Genomic DNA, 16,845 nt, shown 5'->3' with positions numbered 1-16,845 from the left:
ACCTGGGAAAAGGACTCAGTCAGCCCTGAGAGCACAGGTGAAGGCAGTTCAGCTCTGTGACCAGGAGGGCTGGAGCCTGGCTGCGCCTCTCTTAGTCCTCATTTAAGGGCTGACTGCCAGTTGGGAAGGATCCCTTTCTGGAAATCCCTTCTTTGTGAAGCTTTCCTCTGCGAACCTAGAATCTTCTTCCCTTCCTTTATAGCACCTTTCTATTGTGCCAGTCTTTCCATCATGACACTTCTGCTGCATGTCTTTCCCACTGTATTGATTGTAATTGCTACAATTCTGAAGAAGCTACTTCCACAAGGAAGCTAAACTTAAAGGTTCTATTTAAATTGCCTTTTTGGATGCAATGCAATCCATTTTAATTTTTGAGACATAATAGTGACAATACATTTTTTCTATTAAAAAAGTAAAAGGATTTCTAGTTACCTTTCAAGACAAATTCTCCATGTTGATAAAGATATCCTTTCTCCTAGGCAAACTCTGCCATAAAGAAATAATCCTGTAGGCACATTAGCAGTAGTACTTGTACATATGGATTCATAAACCATATCTTCTCATTTACATCTCAAAACTATTAGTTACAGAGGAATTATTCTAGATATTTATAGACATAGGTAATAACCCATCTGTTTTACTTTGGATCCATTTGCCAGAAGATAAATCTTAATAAAATATTCAAACAATATTTGGTTCAAAGTGTGCTGGTCTGACCTTCATTACAACAGATTTCAGGGAGTACCACCACCCATGCCAAGTGTACCAAACTATTCCATTGTCTGTCTTTGCAGTATAGGGACCTTTGTAGTACAAACCATTCAAGTTGGCTGAGTGACACCTGGTGGAAAAGTAAAGAAAAGATAAATATGATCCCATCTAAAAGTTGCAAGCACTTCAGTTTCTCCACAAGATAAAAATTCACTATGTTGGTAACAGCCCAGTCTGACAGTTGCAGAAATTTACATCTGTGGACTACATTGCCCCTACACACAAACAGTTTAATTAGGGCACAATTGCAAGTACTCTTAACATCTTTGAAACAAAAGTTATTTCTGTTCTACAAGTTTTCTGAACTTAGTGGGTCTCCAAGTTCTGCCTGTTAATCTGTCTTAATGAAAAATAATTCCAGAATCCTTCACGTCACATGTAGCAGCAGAGCCTACAAGAAATACTCTGAGAAAGAAATGTTGTGTTGCTTATTAATGTTCCAGGGCAGCCCTTCTGATGTTGTGCAGTTACGTACATAGTGTGTTACATGACAAAACAGGAATACCACCATTAGTTTGCCTTTCAAACTGTTGATTTCTATTTAAAAATGCATTACATCTCACAGCTAGTTTAAGAGATCTATACCACTTCCATGAGTCATCAGAACAGGTATTCTATTTGACTGAACTCCTGTTTAACATACTGAAACAGAAATGCTGTTACAGGTTGTTAAATATGCTAACTGAGAACAAAACTAGCCAACCTAGCAAAACTCTTAAAGGCTTGTCTAGCTACCAGCTCAACTTTGATACTACTTTTTTGTAGAAACCAAATGAGTAAGTTTACACTTTCATGTCTTCATATGGAGAGCAAAGTATTTGTTTCTTCTGCAGTACATTGCAATAAATCAACTTATCTGCCAATTCAAGATTTTGTGATAAGTGTTGTTAATATTATGTTGTTAATATCTGGTTGTCAGACACCACAGTATTACAAAAGCAGACTTCAGAAAACATTAAAACAAAACAGTCCAAATTAAGCTTATGGATATTTTTACTGGCAAATCTTGGCTTTGCTTACACCTTATTAACAACAGTTTTGAGAAATGAAATAGAGGGATAAAAGCCTCACAGGAAAATTCTCATACATGAATGCTTATAATTATACTCAGTGCTTATAATTTAGAATTATTTATTAACAAAAATAGGTTGAAAGCTTACAAATCACAGATACCAAAAGTGACCTTGGTTTTAATAATGATGAACTTGTATCAGACCTTACAATCTTTCTAGCCATACAAATTCTGAATTGAGACAGCACCTTGTTTAAACACTTCAAATCAAAAATGATTTTGTTAGAAGAATTGTAATCAGTAAATCCTCTTTTACTTCTTTTGATGGAAACAGTCAGAAGTTGATTTTGTCAGCAGTACTGTGAGACCATAATAACCCTTAATTAGTGCTAGGAGGCACTAATGGCAAAAATATATTTTGTAAAAGTCTGGAGGCAGACTAAAGTAACTGGCTGTAGTGCAAAAACAGTTGGCATGACTACTGATACAATTTTCTGAAGCAAAAAGGCAGTAGTCACCTTAAAGTTAGCATTAGCATAAGCACCTCCATTCTTTCCAACAGGCTAATTTTTAAAGCCAAAAACCCTACAGCGGTAGTTTCAGAAGTACAGCCAACTCTCAATTATCCATTGAAATTTTGTCCGAGTTTTTTATATATAAAGTTTGTGACAGATACAGATAGATGGAGTTGTTCCCTGAAGAATTATTTAAATTTCTGCCTGGACTTACTGACTCCAGCACAGCCCTACACGAATGTAGCTACACTGTCTTCAGAAGATTGGTGAGACACAGAGCCTGATTGAGACTTGTGGCCACATGTCTGCCAAGTCTACTGCGGTCATACATGCAGTCTGCAACTAAAACTGGGAATGCTGAAGAGAGAATGAGCTCATGTCCACATGGGCCTGTAAGCTCTTCCTTGGCAGTTCTAAACCTACTGATCTTTGCATTATCCTGGAAGAAGGAAAGCTGAGTGTAGTACCAGAGAGAACCTAGCACAGTGAATTCCAAGCTGGAAATCTCTGCTTACAAACAAGTGCAGAAGAATGTTCTCTCTGCAGGAGTCCATGATAAATGCAGAGCTGAATCAAGAGATATGAGCTATTTTCTACACCTTACTTGTATCACATCCTTTGGTATTCATATTATCTGTGTTTCTATATTTCATCAGGGTAGATAGCATAGAGCTGGCTACAAAAAAAATACCTTCACAACTGGGAGCTCCTACACAAACCAGCCAAGAGCACTAATTTCTTCTATGTTTGCTAATCTGTGCATGACATACTTGTGCACTGAGTGCTTTCTTTTCTTTGAGCCTTTCAGGATTTCAGTCTACTACAATTCTCTAATATTTTGCAGCTTTCAGTTTTCTATTAAGCAAGCTTAACATAAAGTCAATAGCAAGACACTACTACTTTTCATTCTCTAGATGTACTGTCACTTTAACTTTGTCAGATACGTATCCATAATAGGAACTAGCCTGGTAGGAGTCAGCTATCTTTAGTAGTTATGTAACACCAACTACAAGGTATTAATAACTGTCAAGTTCTGTTGTAGAGCTACTTCTGCAGAGATCATTCTTCTGTACAGGCCAATCCAGTATTAAAAAAACTAAGATTTTAAAAGACAAAAAAAATCATTTAAGTGGGTGATTATTCACTGTATCACAGTTTTATACTATCCAAGGTGTGGATTCCTCTAAATCCAGTGATATCTTGGGTAAAGTATCTCCCACAGTTTATTTTCCCCTTTTTTGATATCTTCTTTTTCATGAGAACTGCAAGAACATTTGACTACATGTGAATATTTTCTGCATGCCTCAAACACTGCCAACCTACTACCCCTAAAATGTATTAAAATTATTAGTTGTGAAACTCTGAGCCAGGAGCTACTTAGTATCAGTAGTGCTGGTCACAGACAACTTACGGAAAATAAGCAGTTAAACAGGAACAAAGGATGACACAGAGAAACAATGGAGTTGATTCAGTCTGGCAGCTCTTGCCCAGTGAACTGAGATCAGAATGAGAGAGTAGTGTGCTTTTCTGAGCTGTATTTTAAGGCTATTACCCCGATCATTTCTGTTCATATATTATATGGCTGTATTTTGTATGTGAAGTATGTGAAACAATAGAGCTGCCTATGTATATGATGCTATCATTATCAGTTTTAGTCTTCCTTTTAGAATTGCTATTGTATAGGTAAGTAGGGTTTAAAATTCCTGTTAATGAAACCTATTTAAAATTATTTTCCTCTCAGTCCAGTCGCGTGCAGTGACAGAAACTGAGTGAGCATATTCCCATCTTGGTATAGAAGGAACAACAAGAATGAAGTGTTAACAGATAAAAATATATATATATTGCTTGTTAACCCAGCACTAGCTTAACTCATCAGCTATTCATCAGTACTGCCACATCTGGTCTAGTGAAACACAGGAGAAATACAAGAATGAAGCACAACAGGAACATATCTGCATGACCTATTTATGTAAATGTTAGTTTCCTTGAAGGGACAGAATTGTCTCCACCTTGACAGAATGACAAAGCCTATGAGAAACACTGTTTCATAGATAAGCTTGGTCAGTGCAGTAAGTGAATCTCGGTCCTAATAGCACTGGAATGTCTGCTAGTGGTCAAGGACAGATTGCAAGTATAATACGTAATGATTTCTACTTATCTTCCAGCAGATATTGCATGAATACAGGTGAAGTAGAAAGACAATGCAGATATAAAATCAAAATACCTGTTAAACCACCAACCAGCCTTCTCCTCTTCAGCACAATTGCCTTCATAGTTGTCATTGTCCCTGTCTCTAGTACTGAATTTCATTCCGCGATGATCAGCCCACCATTTTACTTCAGGATGAAACCCCCCAGTTAGGGAATCACCAGCTGTACCAGAGTATTCACCACAGCTCATCTGATAGGAGTGCTAATGAAAATTGTGAAGAAGGAAAAAAAGTAATCCAATGTGCCTTCAGTATGTCAGGGAGTAAATCTGCAAAGAAATTAACTTATTCCATTTGCTACTATTCATGTGCCCAGGAGTGCCATGCCACTGAAACATTGTGCTAGTGAATAAAGGAATATACAGATGCTTACCAGGGTAAAAAGCATTCTGTAATTTTATGTAGAAATAATAAAAGCTATTAGTTGGTGTAGAGTACATATTGAGAAATTATGCACCATTATTTCTGATAATAACAATATCAATTGAAAAATGCTTGCATCCATAACTGCTAAAACTAATGATTCATACAAATTCCACAAGGTATGAAATCAGTACATCCATATAAACCACTATTATGACATACTTGAAAATCCCAACCATTTGTAAGAAAGAATACTTTTTAACAATGCTCAGCATAAATCTTTATGAAAATAAAGGCACATGTATGTTTATTACCTGCTTATTTAAGTCACATTTTCATTAAAATCACCAGTCATATCAACTATTTTATTACCTTTTCATCTGCAACTCCAAATCTTGTATATTGTGCATAACGCCGTTCTCCTTCAAAATCACTTAGATCAATTCTTAAAGTATAGTTTCCTTAAGAAATAACAATAGAAAATATTTTTGTAAAACTAGCCTATCTTGCTACTTCTCAGAACAGAGTATTATTGTAGAATATTAAAATACTAATTATGTTTTTAGTATAAATCTTATCTGTATCATATCTTTTAATCTTCTTTCATTATGCCTTTTGAAGTAACATCTTGCTATGTTTTTCTTTATTCACACAATTCACCTTAGAAAGTTTTAGCTTTATTCTAACATAGATTTTGGCATGTAAACAAAAAAGGCCTTATGGATTTTATGTATTATTAAGGCATTTGAAATAGTGAGAATCAATAAATACGCATACACTTAAGAAAACAGTATTTCTACACTCTGAAAATAAGAGTTAAACCAGGATCACATGCTGGTGTAAGCGTTCAGAGATTACTGATTCTAGCAGCTATGTCCATTTACAGGACCTGAGAATCTGGTCCTATATATGTAAGTGGAAATAGAAATGAATGTATATATATATCTCCCACTACACTGATCTAACATTGTAAACTTCCTTGAGTCCCAAAGCCTTTACCTATGCTGCGATATAAATTGTAGATAAGCATAGCTTGCAGCATATTTGAACAGACCTGAGCTACCTTTAATATACAGTAATAGTAAAGCAATCACAGCAGTGATCCCCATGCATATTAGCTGGTTAAGTCAATAGGTAGCTTTTGTATATTCAGCACTCTATAGGAAAGCAAAAGTTGTCGTAGATTGAGTAACTATTAGAAAAATCGAAATAGCTTTTCAATGTTAGCCTAATAAAGATGAGAAGCCTAGATTTACCTTCACATAAAACCATATGCAGTCATGTAAATTTCTGACTGCAAAATGGGTAGAGAGTTGTTTTAAGGTATGCTCCTGACTACTGTTCCCTGTTTTGAAGGATCTCCCTGTATCCAATTGGTCCGATGAGAGCTTTCAAGCTTTCGTTAGAGAATATTTTAATTTTTTTTTTAAACTACAGTTCATACAGACTAACAAACAACTCAGGATTCATGCTAACAATAAGATGGCCTGGAAAGAGAAAAGGAGCAGAAATAATAGAAAACTATTATCACAACACAAATCTTACCTTGATTAGTCAAGTAATGAAGATTCTTATTTCCAAGCCAATATTCACCATTAGTCAAAACAAAATTTCCAAAGCCTTCTTCATAGTCAGTCCAGCCTCTGTACATGAGTATAAATAACAAATTTAGTAAGCAAAAAAATAAGTTTGTTTCAGTATTTATTTTGTCATACAATCACAGACCGCAGAATAATTAAAGCTGAAGGGAAACCTAAGGATGCCATGGCAAGGAGTCTATTTTTCTCAACAGTCTCTCAAACAGCTCAGCTCTTAGTGACCTCCTTGTAGACACAGGCAGTCTGCTTTTAGACTGTACTGCAGCCATCCCTCCTCCAGGCTGAAGAAGCCACTTCCTGTCCTCATAGGACAAGTGCTCCAGCCCTTGATCATCTTACTAGTCTTCTGCTACCTATTTTTCTGTCTTACATTCTGCATACTGCACCAAGTCCAACAAGACCAATGCTAGAATAAAAGTTTTTAAAAAATTACATCTTAAATACTTTGGTAACTTAAACTAAGAGTTGATCTGGATCATACAGGCAGTCTGTGATAGATCCAAAAACGTTACCTCATCTGGAGGCTGTCCCACTGAATCACTGTTTTTGCTTTTTATCTGAGATAGTTTATCCATATAATTCTGAAGTTAATCAGTAACTTATCTCCTTCTGGGTTATTGTTTCTCCAGTTTGTTTCCAATTTTAATGACCGAGTCTAGTACCTACCTATTGAAATTCTGGCTGCCATCAGAACGTCTCTGAAAAACAGTCCAACCACCCCCTTCAGACATGTCACAGAAGGCCAGGAATTCATTAGGACTGTGGGTAGGTTTCATCTTGTAAAATCCACTTTGCTTGTGGCCATCACTGTAGATTTCTGCACAGTCTGTTCACAAAACATCCATTGAATACAGTGTTTAGTTCTATACTTACTAGCAAAACAGAAAAGTCAATAAGGGAAATCAAGTCATATCAAGTAAGAGGCACATACAAAAAAAGCTAATAGAAAGCAAATACCTCACAAATACATTTTTATGGCTTCAATTCCTTTGGGTTAGGTGGTGCCATTTTAATTTACAATGGTGTAATCCACACTGGAATCCTGTTACAATCATAATTCTCCTACATATAAGCTATGCAATCTTCAGAAACAAAGATGTTGATGTAGAAGCACAGGAGAATTGCCAAATATGACAGTATGGAATTACCAGTGTTAGAAAGTAAACAATTACTGGACCTAATACTGTTGTCCCTTGTACCACACAGGTCCAAATATACACAGAAGTCTACCCTACAAAAAGTGTTATGTATGTCTAAAATGTTAAATTTGGCTTCATACCATTTTTCAGTCTGGCCTGCAATGGTTTCAAGGACTAATCACCATGTAAATCAGCATTTCAGAGGTCATGAAAATATAACAGTACTGCAATCATACCATCTTATCTCTTTTCCCTCAAGGAGTTTAGAAATGAAAGCAGTTATTTGTTTATATGTAATCTACCATCAAGCAGTCACACAGGAAAGCAGTATAGTTTTCAACATTACTGTTTTTCCTGGCAGAAGTGAAACTGATTAACTGCAAGATTTTCCCTGAATTCTTTAAGAACATGTTGGCTGAACTTGCAGGCTAGTTTGGAACTTCATGAACTACAACATTTCTTCTCAGTGAAAGCATCAATGAAGACTAGACATAGAAAATACGAAGAGCTTGTAATGAAAACAAATAGCTATGCCAGGATTTGGACAAGTTATACCAAAAAATATTTAAAATATTTAAAATATGACAAATAAGATGTCTCTGCAGAAATGTTTTGAGTGGATTACAGAAAATAACTTTTCTTGCATCCATTATTTTCTCAGTAGGTAAGCAAAATACTTAGGTGTATTTTAATTTTAAGCAAGTGTATTTACTGTGGAATTCTTCCCTCACTGTATAGCTCCAAATTATCCAGATTTATTGACCTATAAAATGTAACAGCAGCCTGAATGAAATAATGCAGTATCAACAAGGGAAAGCATTTACCAAGCTATTAGGAAAGTGAAAAAAATAATCAACAGAAACCAGAAATAACTTAGATCTGTTATCCAGAATCAATTTAAAGAAAATTGAAAAATACACTTAAGAAAGGACAAAAACCTTTCAGCTAAATGTGTTTTTAATATTTTTTTTTTTCCAGTAACAAAGAAGTTAGTCATAATAACAAAAGTGTCTTCCAGGATGCTGAATACGTAATTAAAAATAGAGATAAAATTTGAAGTCAGACTTACAACAGCTTTTAATTTTACTTCAGTGGTGCTTTATTACATGCTTTCTTATATGCTGTATTTTCTTCCAGAAGCAAAAGCACTACAATTATATTCAAACCCATGTATTGAGTATCTTAGAAGTTTAGACTCTTCAGCACAGGACAACTAGAAACCAACACCAACCAAGAATCAGACCCCCAGAGTCTACTTACAATCCTATTATTATTTTTTAAAAAATCCAAACAATATTATTTTAGAAGAGTTTAAGCCTTACTCCAGCTATGACAAGTTAACACACTTTGCCTTCTTCCACTGTCGAGGGACCCAATCACCATCAAAACGCTGTTGAGGATACAAAGCCAATTTAAAACCTGGACTCTACACCTCCAGAAACAGTGATGTCTTGAGCTGAATTTAAGTCGGTCACTATTGCAACATAAAGAATATAATTAAGGTGAGGTCCAGACACCATCATAGCAAGCTCACATGGATGCTTTCAGGACTTTACAGGTTAGAACTCATACCTGCATACCTATATATATATATACCATAACATATACCTATGTACCTCATGTACCATATTCTGCAAGAACACTGTACATGCCTTTCTGAATTTGGGATTTGGTCTTAGATGTTGAGCATCTTCTATTTAACTAAACTAATTAAACTAATGACCACGTGCCCATCCTTCTCATTATCTTTCCTATTCTGCAGAGACATCTTGTTTCTAAACAAGATACTTAATTAGCAGAATATGGAGAACTTAATATATGCTGAAGTATTGCTCTCATACAATTAACTAGTCTCTAACTAGTCTAGAAAGACAAAAGTCTCTTATTTCTTTATTCCAATTATATTTCAATTAATTTCAAAAATATTTTGATTTAAATTACTCTGCAAGTGGAATCAAGCTTTCAGCTCTCAAGCAAGATTCGAACATTCATTCAAGGCTAAAAGTCACAAAACACTATGCTCTAATATTAAAGTAGGAGTAATATTACAACAGAGCATCTTTACTGATAACACAACAAAGGATATTTTAATATTCCTTGTACTATTAGCTATTTTATGCAAGACTGTCATACATTGTTAACATTGACAGTCATTAACATTACATTATGCATCTTAAAGGCAGAAGGATTAGTAAGTGCACTCTGAGCATCTTCTACAAATGTTTAGCCACATCAAGCTTTAAGATGTGCTGTTGGAAGATCTCTGTAGATTTAGGGTAGTAGCACTTTATCTCCTTCCCCCAAGGCTTTCCAGATAATTTTTTTCCACCTGCCTTGTCTATATTAATGGAAATGATTCTGAAGTTAATTATAGGAGCTACTAGGCCTAGTATATTCTACACTACAACAATGATTTTACCACATACAACAGATAATTACAAATTAAGAATTCTAATAATTCTAAGAATTCATCTAAGCATTCTTAAATGGGAATGCTTGAAAGCTTTAAAACTCCAGTGGTGCTGTACTTACAATTCTTTAGCATGATTTGTACTTTCCTAACAGAAGACAGTTCTGTTCATAGTGCTAATCCACAGAAACTAATTTCTCCCAGTAACCAGCATAATTTGCAATTGGTTTTATTTTATGGGGAATGGGCCACCAGAACTATTACTATTGTAGATAACAATAGAATTGTATCTTATGGTTAGGTATTGTTTTTTATTTACAGTATTCCTTTAAATGAGAATTCTCTTTTATATTGAGAGAAGCATTAACTTCAAAATGACTACTGCTTGCAGGTGAGAAAGAAAGGACTTTAAGATAGCTAAGCTTTTGGGACTATCTCTGTCAAAGAAATCATCTTAAAATCTATCCAAAAACCAACCATATGAGTAGGTCATATATAACACCTCCTGTGTAATCTAATTTCATCATATTTCATTTGAACAAAATAGAAATCAAAATGTGGATTTTCTAGGCCACTTTAAAGGTATAGCTCTTTGTATCAAGTACAGCCTTCTGCGTTATCATAGATGACAAGGTGTTTGTACAACTTTGTCTTGGTAACATAAAGAAGGTAACAACGGCTGACACGATAGAGATGTGAGTGTACGCTGTCTCTGAAAAAATATTGTACTCACACACAATTATTGCCTCTAAACTGATAATGCTAAATAATAAATTGCAAGTATTGATATTTTCTGAAAATGACAGTAAAGCTCATTAAACAACCAGGAAACTGCCAGGTTATTTTTGAGAAAAATCAGCTTGAAATGTGTAAATGTGTACAGATGAGGATAAGATACCTAGACAACTAACCAGTTAAACCAGATCTCACACTTCCAATAGTTGCTCTGTCAAGATCAAGACCTACCTCCAGACCTAATCCTTCCCAGTGAACACCACAAAAAGCCCGTTTGCAGGCTACTGGATTGACAACATAGGGTACAATAAGTAGGATCTTAGAAATCAAATGTTTGTATGTGAACTTCCAGGAGATTTTCTCACTGAAACATGGATTAGCAGATTGCAGGCTGCAAGATGGTACACAAACCATTGCACTCATATTTCCATCTCCATGAGGTGTGTGTGAACTGGGGAATCTGCACTTCCAGAGCAGTTGTGAGTAACCCACCTCTGCAAGAACAAGTGTGTGCCTGGGGCCCTGAGAATGTAAATGTGAACTGAGATAGAGCAACAGTTCTAAATCCTGTGTGTTAGAACTTCTTGAGATAAGTTAAGGGATGTTTAAAAATCTGTAATAGTTTACTAACTTCTGTAAATGCCTTCTTATTGCCTTTTTCTCTGTTTTATTGCTGATAATGATTCTAAATGTACTGTTCAATGATCATTTTTTAATTATGCACTATTAATAAATTAATAAACCTCTTCAATCCTGATTTCATTTATATCATGAGATGGAAATATTTCCCCCAGGACAGCAGGCCTAAATAAGAGATAAACGCTGTGCTTGAAACAAACAATTTTCTGTGAGTTGTAAGACAATACATCAATGGATCTGATTGTGCTAAAGCTTCCGGGTATCACTACAGTGAACAGAAATGAATAGCTTCATTTCTAACCTGAATACTGTCTTTTTCCTCCCAAGTCAATGACACTGTTTTCATCTCCTCTGTCACTGTACTGTATCTTTTTCTTCTCTAAAAGCTGTATAATTTTTAACTGCTGCTGTTTCACACGATGTTCCAGAAGTCTCACCTGGGCCTGAAGTTGTAGCTGCTCTTGAAAACAGTTCTGTAGATCCTAGAAAGGAAAGCACCTTATTATAAAAAAATACTTTTTGTTGAGTCTAACATATGAAAAAGAAAATAAAATCTAATATGAACGAAGTACTTTTCAACAATTCCCTACAGACCTTATGTTGATTTCCACCCCAACTGTTACCTCTATTTGAAGTGATTTGGTATTCTAGAGTGTGCAGCCACGAACAAATTCACTTTAGTGATTCAGCTACCAGTTCTCACTGGTAAACATGCACATGGGACTCAGCATACTACACACCTGAACCTATCGTAATGATCACTTACTTCCTGCCAACTTATCATTTACAGGTATTTACTATCCACAAAAAAATGCTGCTAACATTAAGATTCTAAAATTCACAGTTTTAAATAAATTCACATCTATACTTTTTCAACTTTATTGTTCATTTTTATTTTTAAATGTTAAATTTTTAAATAAATTATTTTTAAATGCTTTTATGTCACATACTTCTTATGATAAGAATGATAAGATCATAGGAACAAATAAGAACAATAAGACATAAATATTGTAAAATTTAGAGCACTTTTGTCTTGCTAAAATAAATAGCCCCTAAGAAACTACAAATATACTCATGAAAAATAACAGCTTAAAGCCAGTATTGTACTGTGACTTGTGCACATAATTTTGCCATGCAAGAGTAGGGAGGATGCTGCAGTTCTGATATGATTGTACCTTCTAATCACATGAGCTAATGTGGTCTGTAACAACTGCCATTCATATGGAAGATTACAGTATGTTACAACACTGCCATATCACACTTAAGGAATAGGTAAATCTGAAGTAGCATACTTATATCCACCAGCATCAGTATATTGCCATCATGCTCAGGCTTCATTTGTTTTTCACAAACACTACCACCAATGTTTTTGTCACTTTCTTGCTGAAGTGATTTTTTTTTCCTTCTGTCTGATACAGCTCTGCACATTTCTATGCAGCAGAAACATGGTTCTGGTTGGATATTTCTCTGTAGTAACATTAGTAGTTCTCTACAACTTCAAGAATAGACTCTGAATTAGCTAACAGTATTGATAAGAAACAGCATTTTATTTTTAATTCATGTGGAATTTTCTCATAATTTATTTGTAGCACTAGTTAAAAATCAGGAGAACTCCTATTACTGCCATGAAACATACACACAAACTGTCACTATTATGATGTTATTTCTGACAATGCGTTGCTGACATGCAAGATAATTTGTTTTTTGAATACTAGAATGCAATTCACTTTCAACTTAAGAAATTAGCTTGGTAAGTTAACATCAGGAGGTGGATAGTATATACCAGGGAGGTGATGGAGTCACTGACCCTGGAGGCATTCAAGAAACATTTGGATTTTGTGTTGAGGAGTATGGTTTAGCGAGTACTGTTGGTAATAGGTGGATGGTTGGACTGGATGATCTTGAAGGACTCCTCCAACTTTGGTGATTCTGTGGTAAGTTTCAATAAAGTATTTGAAGCTGAAAGTATTTACGTCCATGGTTTTATTAAAATGGTTCAAAACCATCATGGTCCACTTGACTGTAATATTCAGTCTCATAGAAAAAGTGTGTTGACCACACATGCTGGCTAGACAAAATGATATTGAGTATAGGCCTCTGCTGTAAGTACTGCTGCAGATTATCACATGCTTGCTAAACTGCAAACTAATACATACAGTAGAATAAAAGAAGAGGATATATACAGGTGGCAGGATGGGGCAGCACAGCTACCTCCCTGCAGCTGAGCTACCCATACTAACCAGTTTTGACAGCAAACTTGCCTGCAGGCTCCAGCTACTTGCTACTGTAATCCTGAGAAGCCATTAAAATGTTTAACCACAAGGAGAAGTTGTAAAGTGAGAGGCACAATTTAGTAAGTGACTGTTTTTGGAAGGAATTATGAAAATCATCTAGTGACCTAAAATCCCTAGAGGCCCATCTTATTTTAAAGTACTCCCTTTAAAATCTTTCAGAATCTACCCCCAGCGTACTGCTTTGTGTACCACTATAAAACACCTTAACAGGCTGTAACTTGCTGCTATTGCTTTTGATTGATATGAATTAAAGCTGTTATAGCAGTGAAATATTTTAAAAATTGGAATTTGATTGTGACTGTCTCCAGCAGACAATAGAGCCCACAGTATGAAAATAAAATGAAGATAAATTGCTCTGTTTCAGTGAAGTAACTGTTTGCACTACATGTTGAGAAGCAATTACTTAACAATTACTGACAGCTCTGCTTGTGGATATGCAGTCCCATATTTAAACTATTACTGTATAATCACAATCTTCATTTGACGCCATAGTTGCAAGAAATACTTAGCAGCTAGAGTCTTCTCATTAAAACTGGTAACATAGAACAAAATAACTTATAAAAACCGTGAATACACACAAACTTAATTTGAAGCATTCTTGTCCTCTATCTTTAGACTATAAATAAACTTAGAAGAAAAATCTCAAATGATACTAGAATACAAGTTTTTAGAGATAGTTTTGGAACATTCTCAATTCTTACTATCAATGGCTACCTATAACATTTTAGCTGAAGTATCAAAAGAAAGAAAGCCTACTTCATAGCAATACCTTTTCCTGAGTAATCACCTATTAAAATCTAGCAGATTTCTTCATTTTATAGACAAAGACAATTACAGAAACAAATACTCCCTATTATAAAAGCAGTTAGGCAAGTAAAATGCTTCCACAAGGCAGAGTAAATAAAGCACTGTAATGTAATGGAAAGCACAACAACAATAATGGAGTAACACAGTCACCAATTACAACAAGTAAGGATGAGCCCAAATACAGCAAAAATAGACAACCTACCCTTAGAAGACCTTAGATAGACAAGGAATACCAACAAGATATTTACGCCTCTACTGCCAACCCTTAAATGAGGTCTGGGAAGAGGTGGATCCTGACTCCACCCCTTCCTGTCACTCAGGTATATTGCATGCACCTGAGCTCCCCTAGGTTGGTCCTGCCCTCCCACCAGGTGCTCAATCACTCTTTCAAGCTGTGACTTTGTATTTCTGCTAAAATATGCCACAAGAAATTATGCTCACCGAGTTCTAAGTTCAGTAATTACACCGGTAATTTTGAATCAACAATTCAATCTGCAAGGTCTCTGACTGTTGGGATCTTAATATCAAAGTAGGAAGGACATCCAAAACTGATATAGGATTAGTGACTGTAGCAGAAATGCTAAGTCATGGCTCAAAATAATGACTGAGCACCTGGTGGGAGGGCAGGACCAACCTAGGGGAGCTCAGGTGCATGCAATATACCTGAGTGACAGGAAGGGGTGGAGTCAGGATCCACCTCTTCCCAGACCTCATTTAAGGGTTAGCAGAGGAGGTAAGGGAGTCTTGCTGGGGATTATTGCCTATCTGAGATCATCTGAAGGTAAGCAGTTTGTTTGGTTTTATTTATTTATTTGTTTTTCCCCTTTGTTGTTATATTTGGGTTTGTTTTTATTTGTTGTAGCTAAGGGTTTTGTTACTCTGCTATTATCATTGTACTTTCTATCATATTATAGCATTATGGTGAGGCTACAAGTGTTTTGGTGGAATGAGCATGTTTTAGTATTTCTGTTGGTGAGGTAGAAGAAGGCATAAAAGGCTTCAGAAGATAAAGGAACCACAATCATTGTTTTTTAGTGCAAATTATAATGCAAGTATGGGAACAAAGGAGAGCTGTGGATCTTTTTAGATGAGAAGTTGTATGGCTAATCAATCAGATAAAAAGTAACAGAAACATTCATTCTTTGTATTAGTAGGCTACTTCTGCAGCTACCGAGCTCATTACACACCAGCAATTTCTGAGTATTGCTTGTCTGTAGGTGTAATGCTCAAAACTGAAGGTGTTACTTTGAGTTACCTTTACCACTAAATGGAGCAACTGCGTTCAGTGCATTTTCTTATAGTTTCTGTACTAATGCATACCTCTGTAGTGAAGCAATTCCACTGTATTCTTTTCCATACTAGTTCCAGAAACAAACAAACTAAATTACTTTATTTGATGCTCTTACCTAATTACTTATACCCTGTTGTATATTTATGTGCCCATTTTTGCTTTTTGTATCAAAAACTTGTCTCCACTGAATGCTGAGGTTATCCCCCCCCAGTTCTTCAGGTTTGTTTTGTATTATCTTTTAAATCAAAGAGTTGGCTATCAAATCTAGTTGAGGTGTTTTCTAAGAACTACAGAGAATAAGGTATGAAGTATTTAGAAGGAAGCCTAAACACAGTGAATATAACTTACAGAGCTTGTAGTGGCAGCTGTCAAGCTAACTGCAAGGAGAAAATCAATCACTATCAAAATCTTCATTCTTTCAAAGCTGTGAAGTAGAGGATCAAAGGAAACAGTAATTAATGTAAGTGTTAAAGCTAAATATTTACACTTTTTATGTATCTTCAAATATTATTAGAAATAATCTAATTAACCTGTAATTATATCCCTATATCCCTGTATTTTACAAGTACAGGATGTTTATGCTTTTGTAGTGTGTAAATAGTGCAATCAAACACAACTTAGAGTGAAATAAAAGCTATTCTTTTAGGCTATTATGTATTAGAGGTTTCTGCTAATTTCAGGACTGTTGTTGAAGGTTACAAGGAGACACAAATTACTGTGAAATAGAAACAAAAAAATAGCCCTTTAAAATACTCTAAAAAGCAGGACAGTATTCCTTGTTGGTTTTCTAAAATTAGGATGAAAGCCTCTCTTAAATTTAAGTAGTAAGAATATGAATTTAATTAGTTATCCTTGAAGTAAGGAAAATCTCTTGTGCAACTTGTGTACCAGGAAAGGATGGAAGTAATTTTTCTATCACAGAGTAATTTCTGGATAAAATGTAGTAGTCAGCAGCTTTTAGTCTAATGGTGACAACTTTTAGTCTAATGGTGACAAGTATCACGTCTGTCAACTGACAGCTATGTATACTTTGTATTGTATGAACTATTCAATTTTAAATCC

The 16,845-nt window shown here is 35.3% G+C and overlaps 1 protein-coding gene across 1 annotated transcript; it reads right to left on the bottom strand.

Moving 5' to 3' along the window:
- Window positions 1-681: 681 nt before the first annotated feature.
- Window positions 682-16,197, bottom strand: FGL1 (fibrinogen like 1; the record flags this gene model as incomplete). The annotated part of the gene is made up of 7 exons (XM_079534060.1): window positions 682-841; window positions 4,523-4,710; window positions 5,243-5,331; window positions 6,416-6,513; window positions 7,135-7,294; window positions 11,693-11,873; window positions 16,132-16,197. The coding sequence occupies 7 exons, from the start codon at window positions 16,195-16,197 to the stop codon at window positions 682-684; spliced, it is 942 nt and encodes a 313-aa protein (XP_079390186.1).
- Window positions 16,198-16,845: the final 648 nt, after the last annotated feature.

Source organism: Tetrao urogallus (assembly GCF_951394365.1).
Source record: "Tetrao urogallus genome assembly, chromosome: 4".
NCBI lineage: Eukaryota > Metazoa > Chordata > Aves > Galliformes > Phasianidae > Tetrao > Tetrao urogallus.
This window is presented reverse-complemented; position numbering and strand designations above follow the sequence as displayed.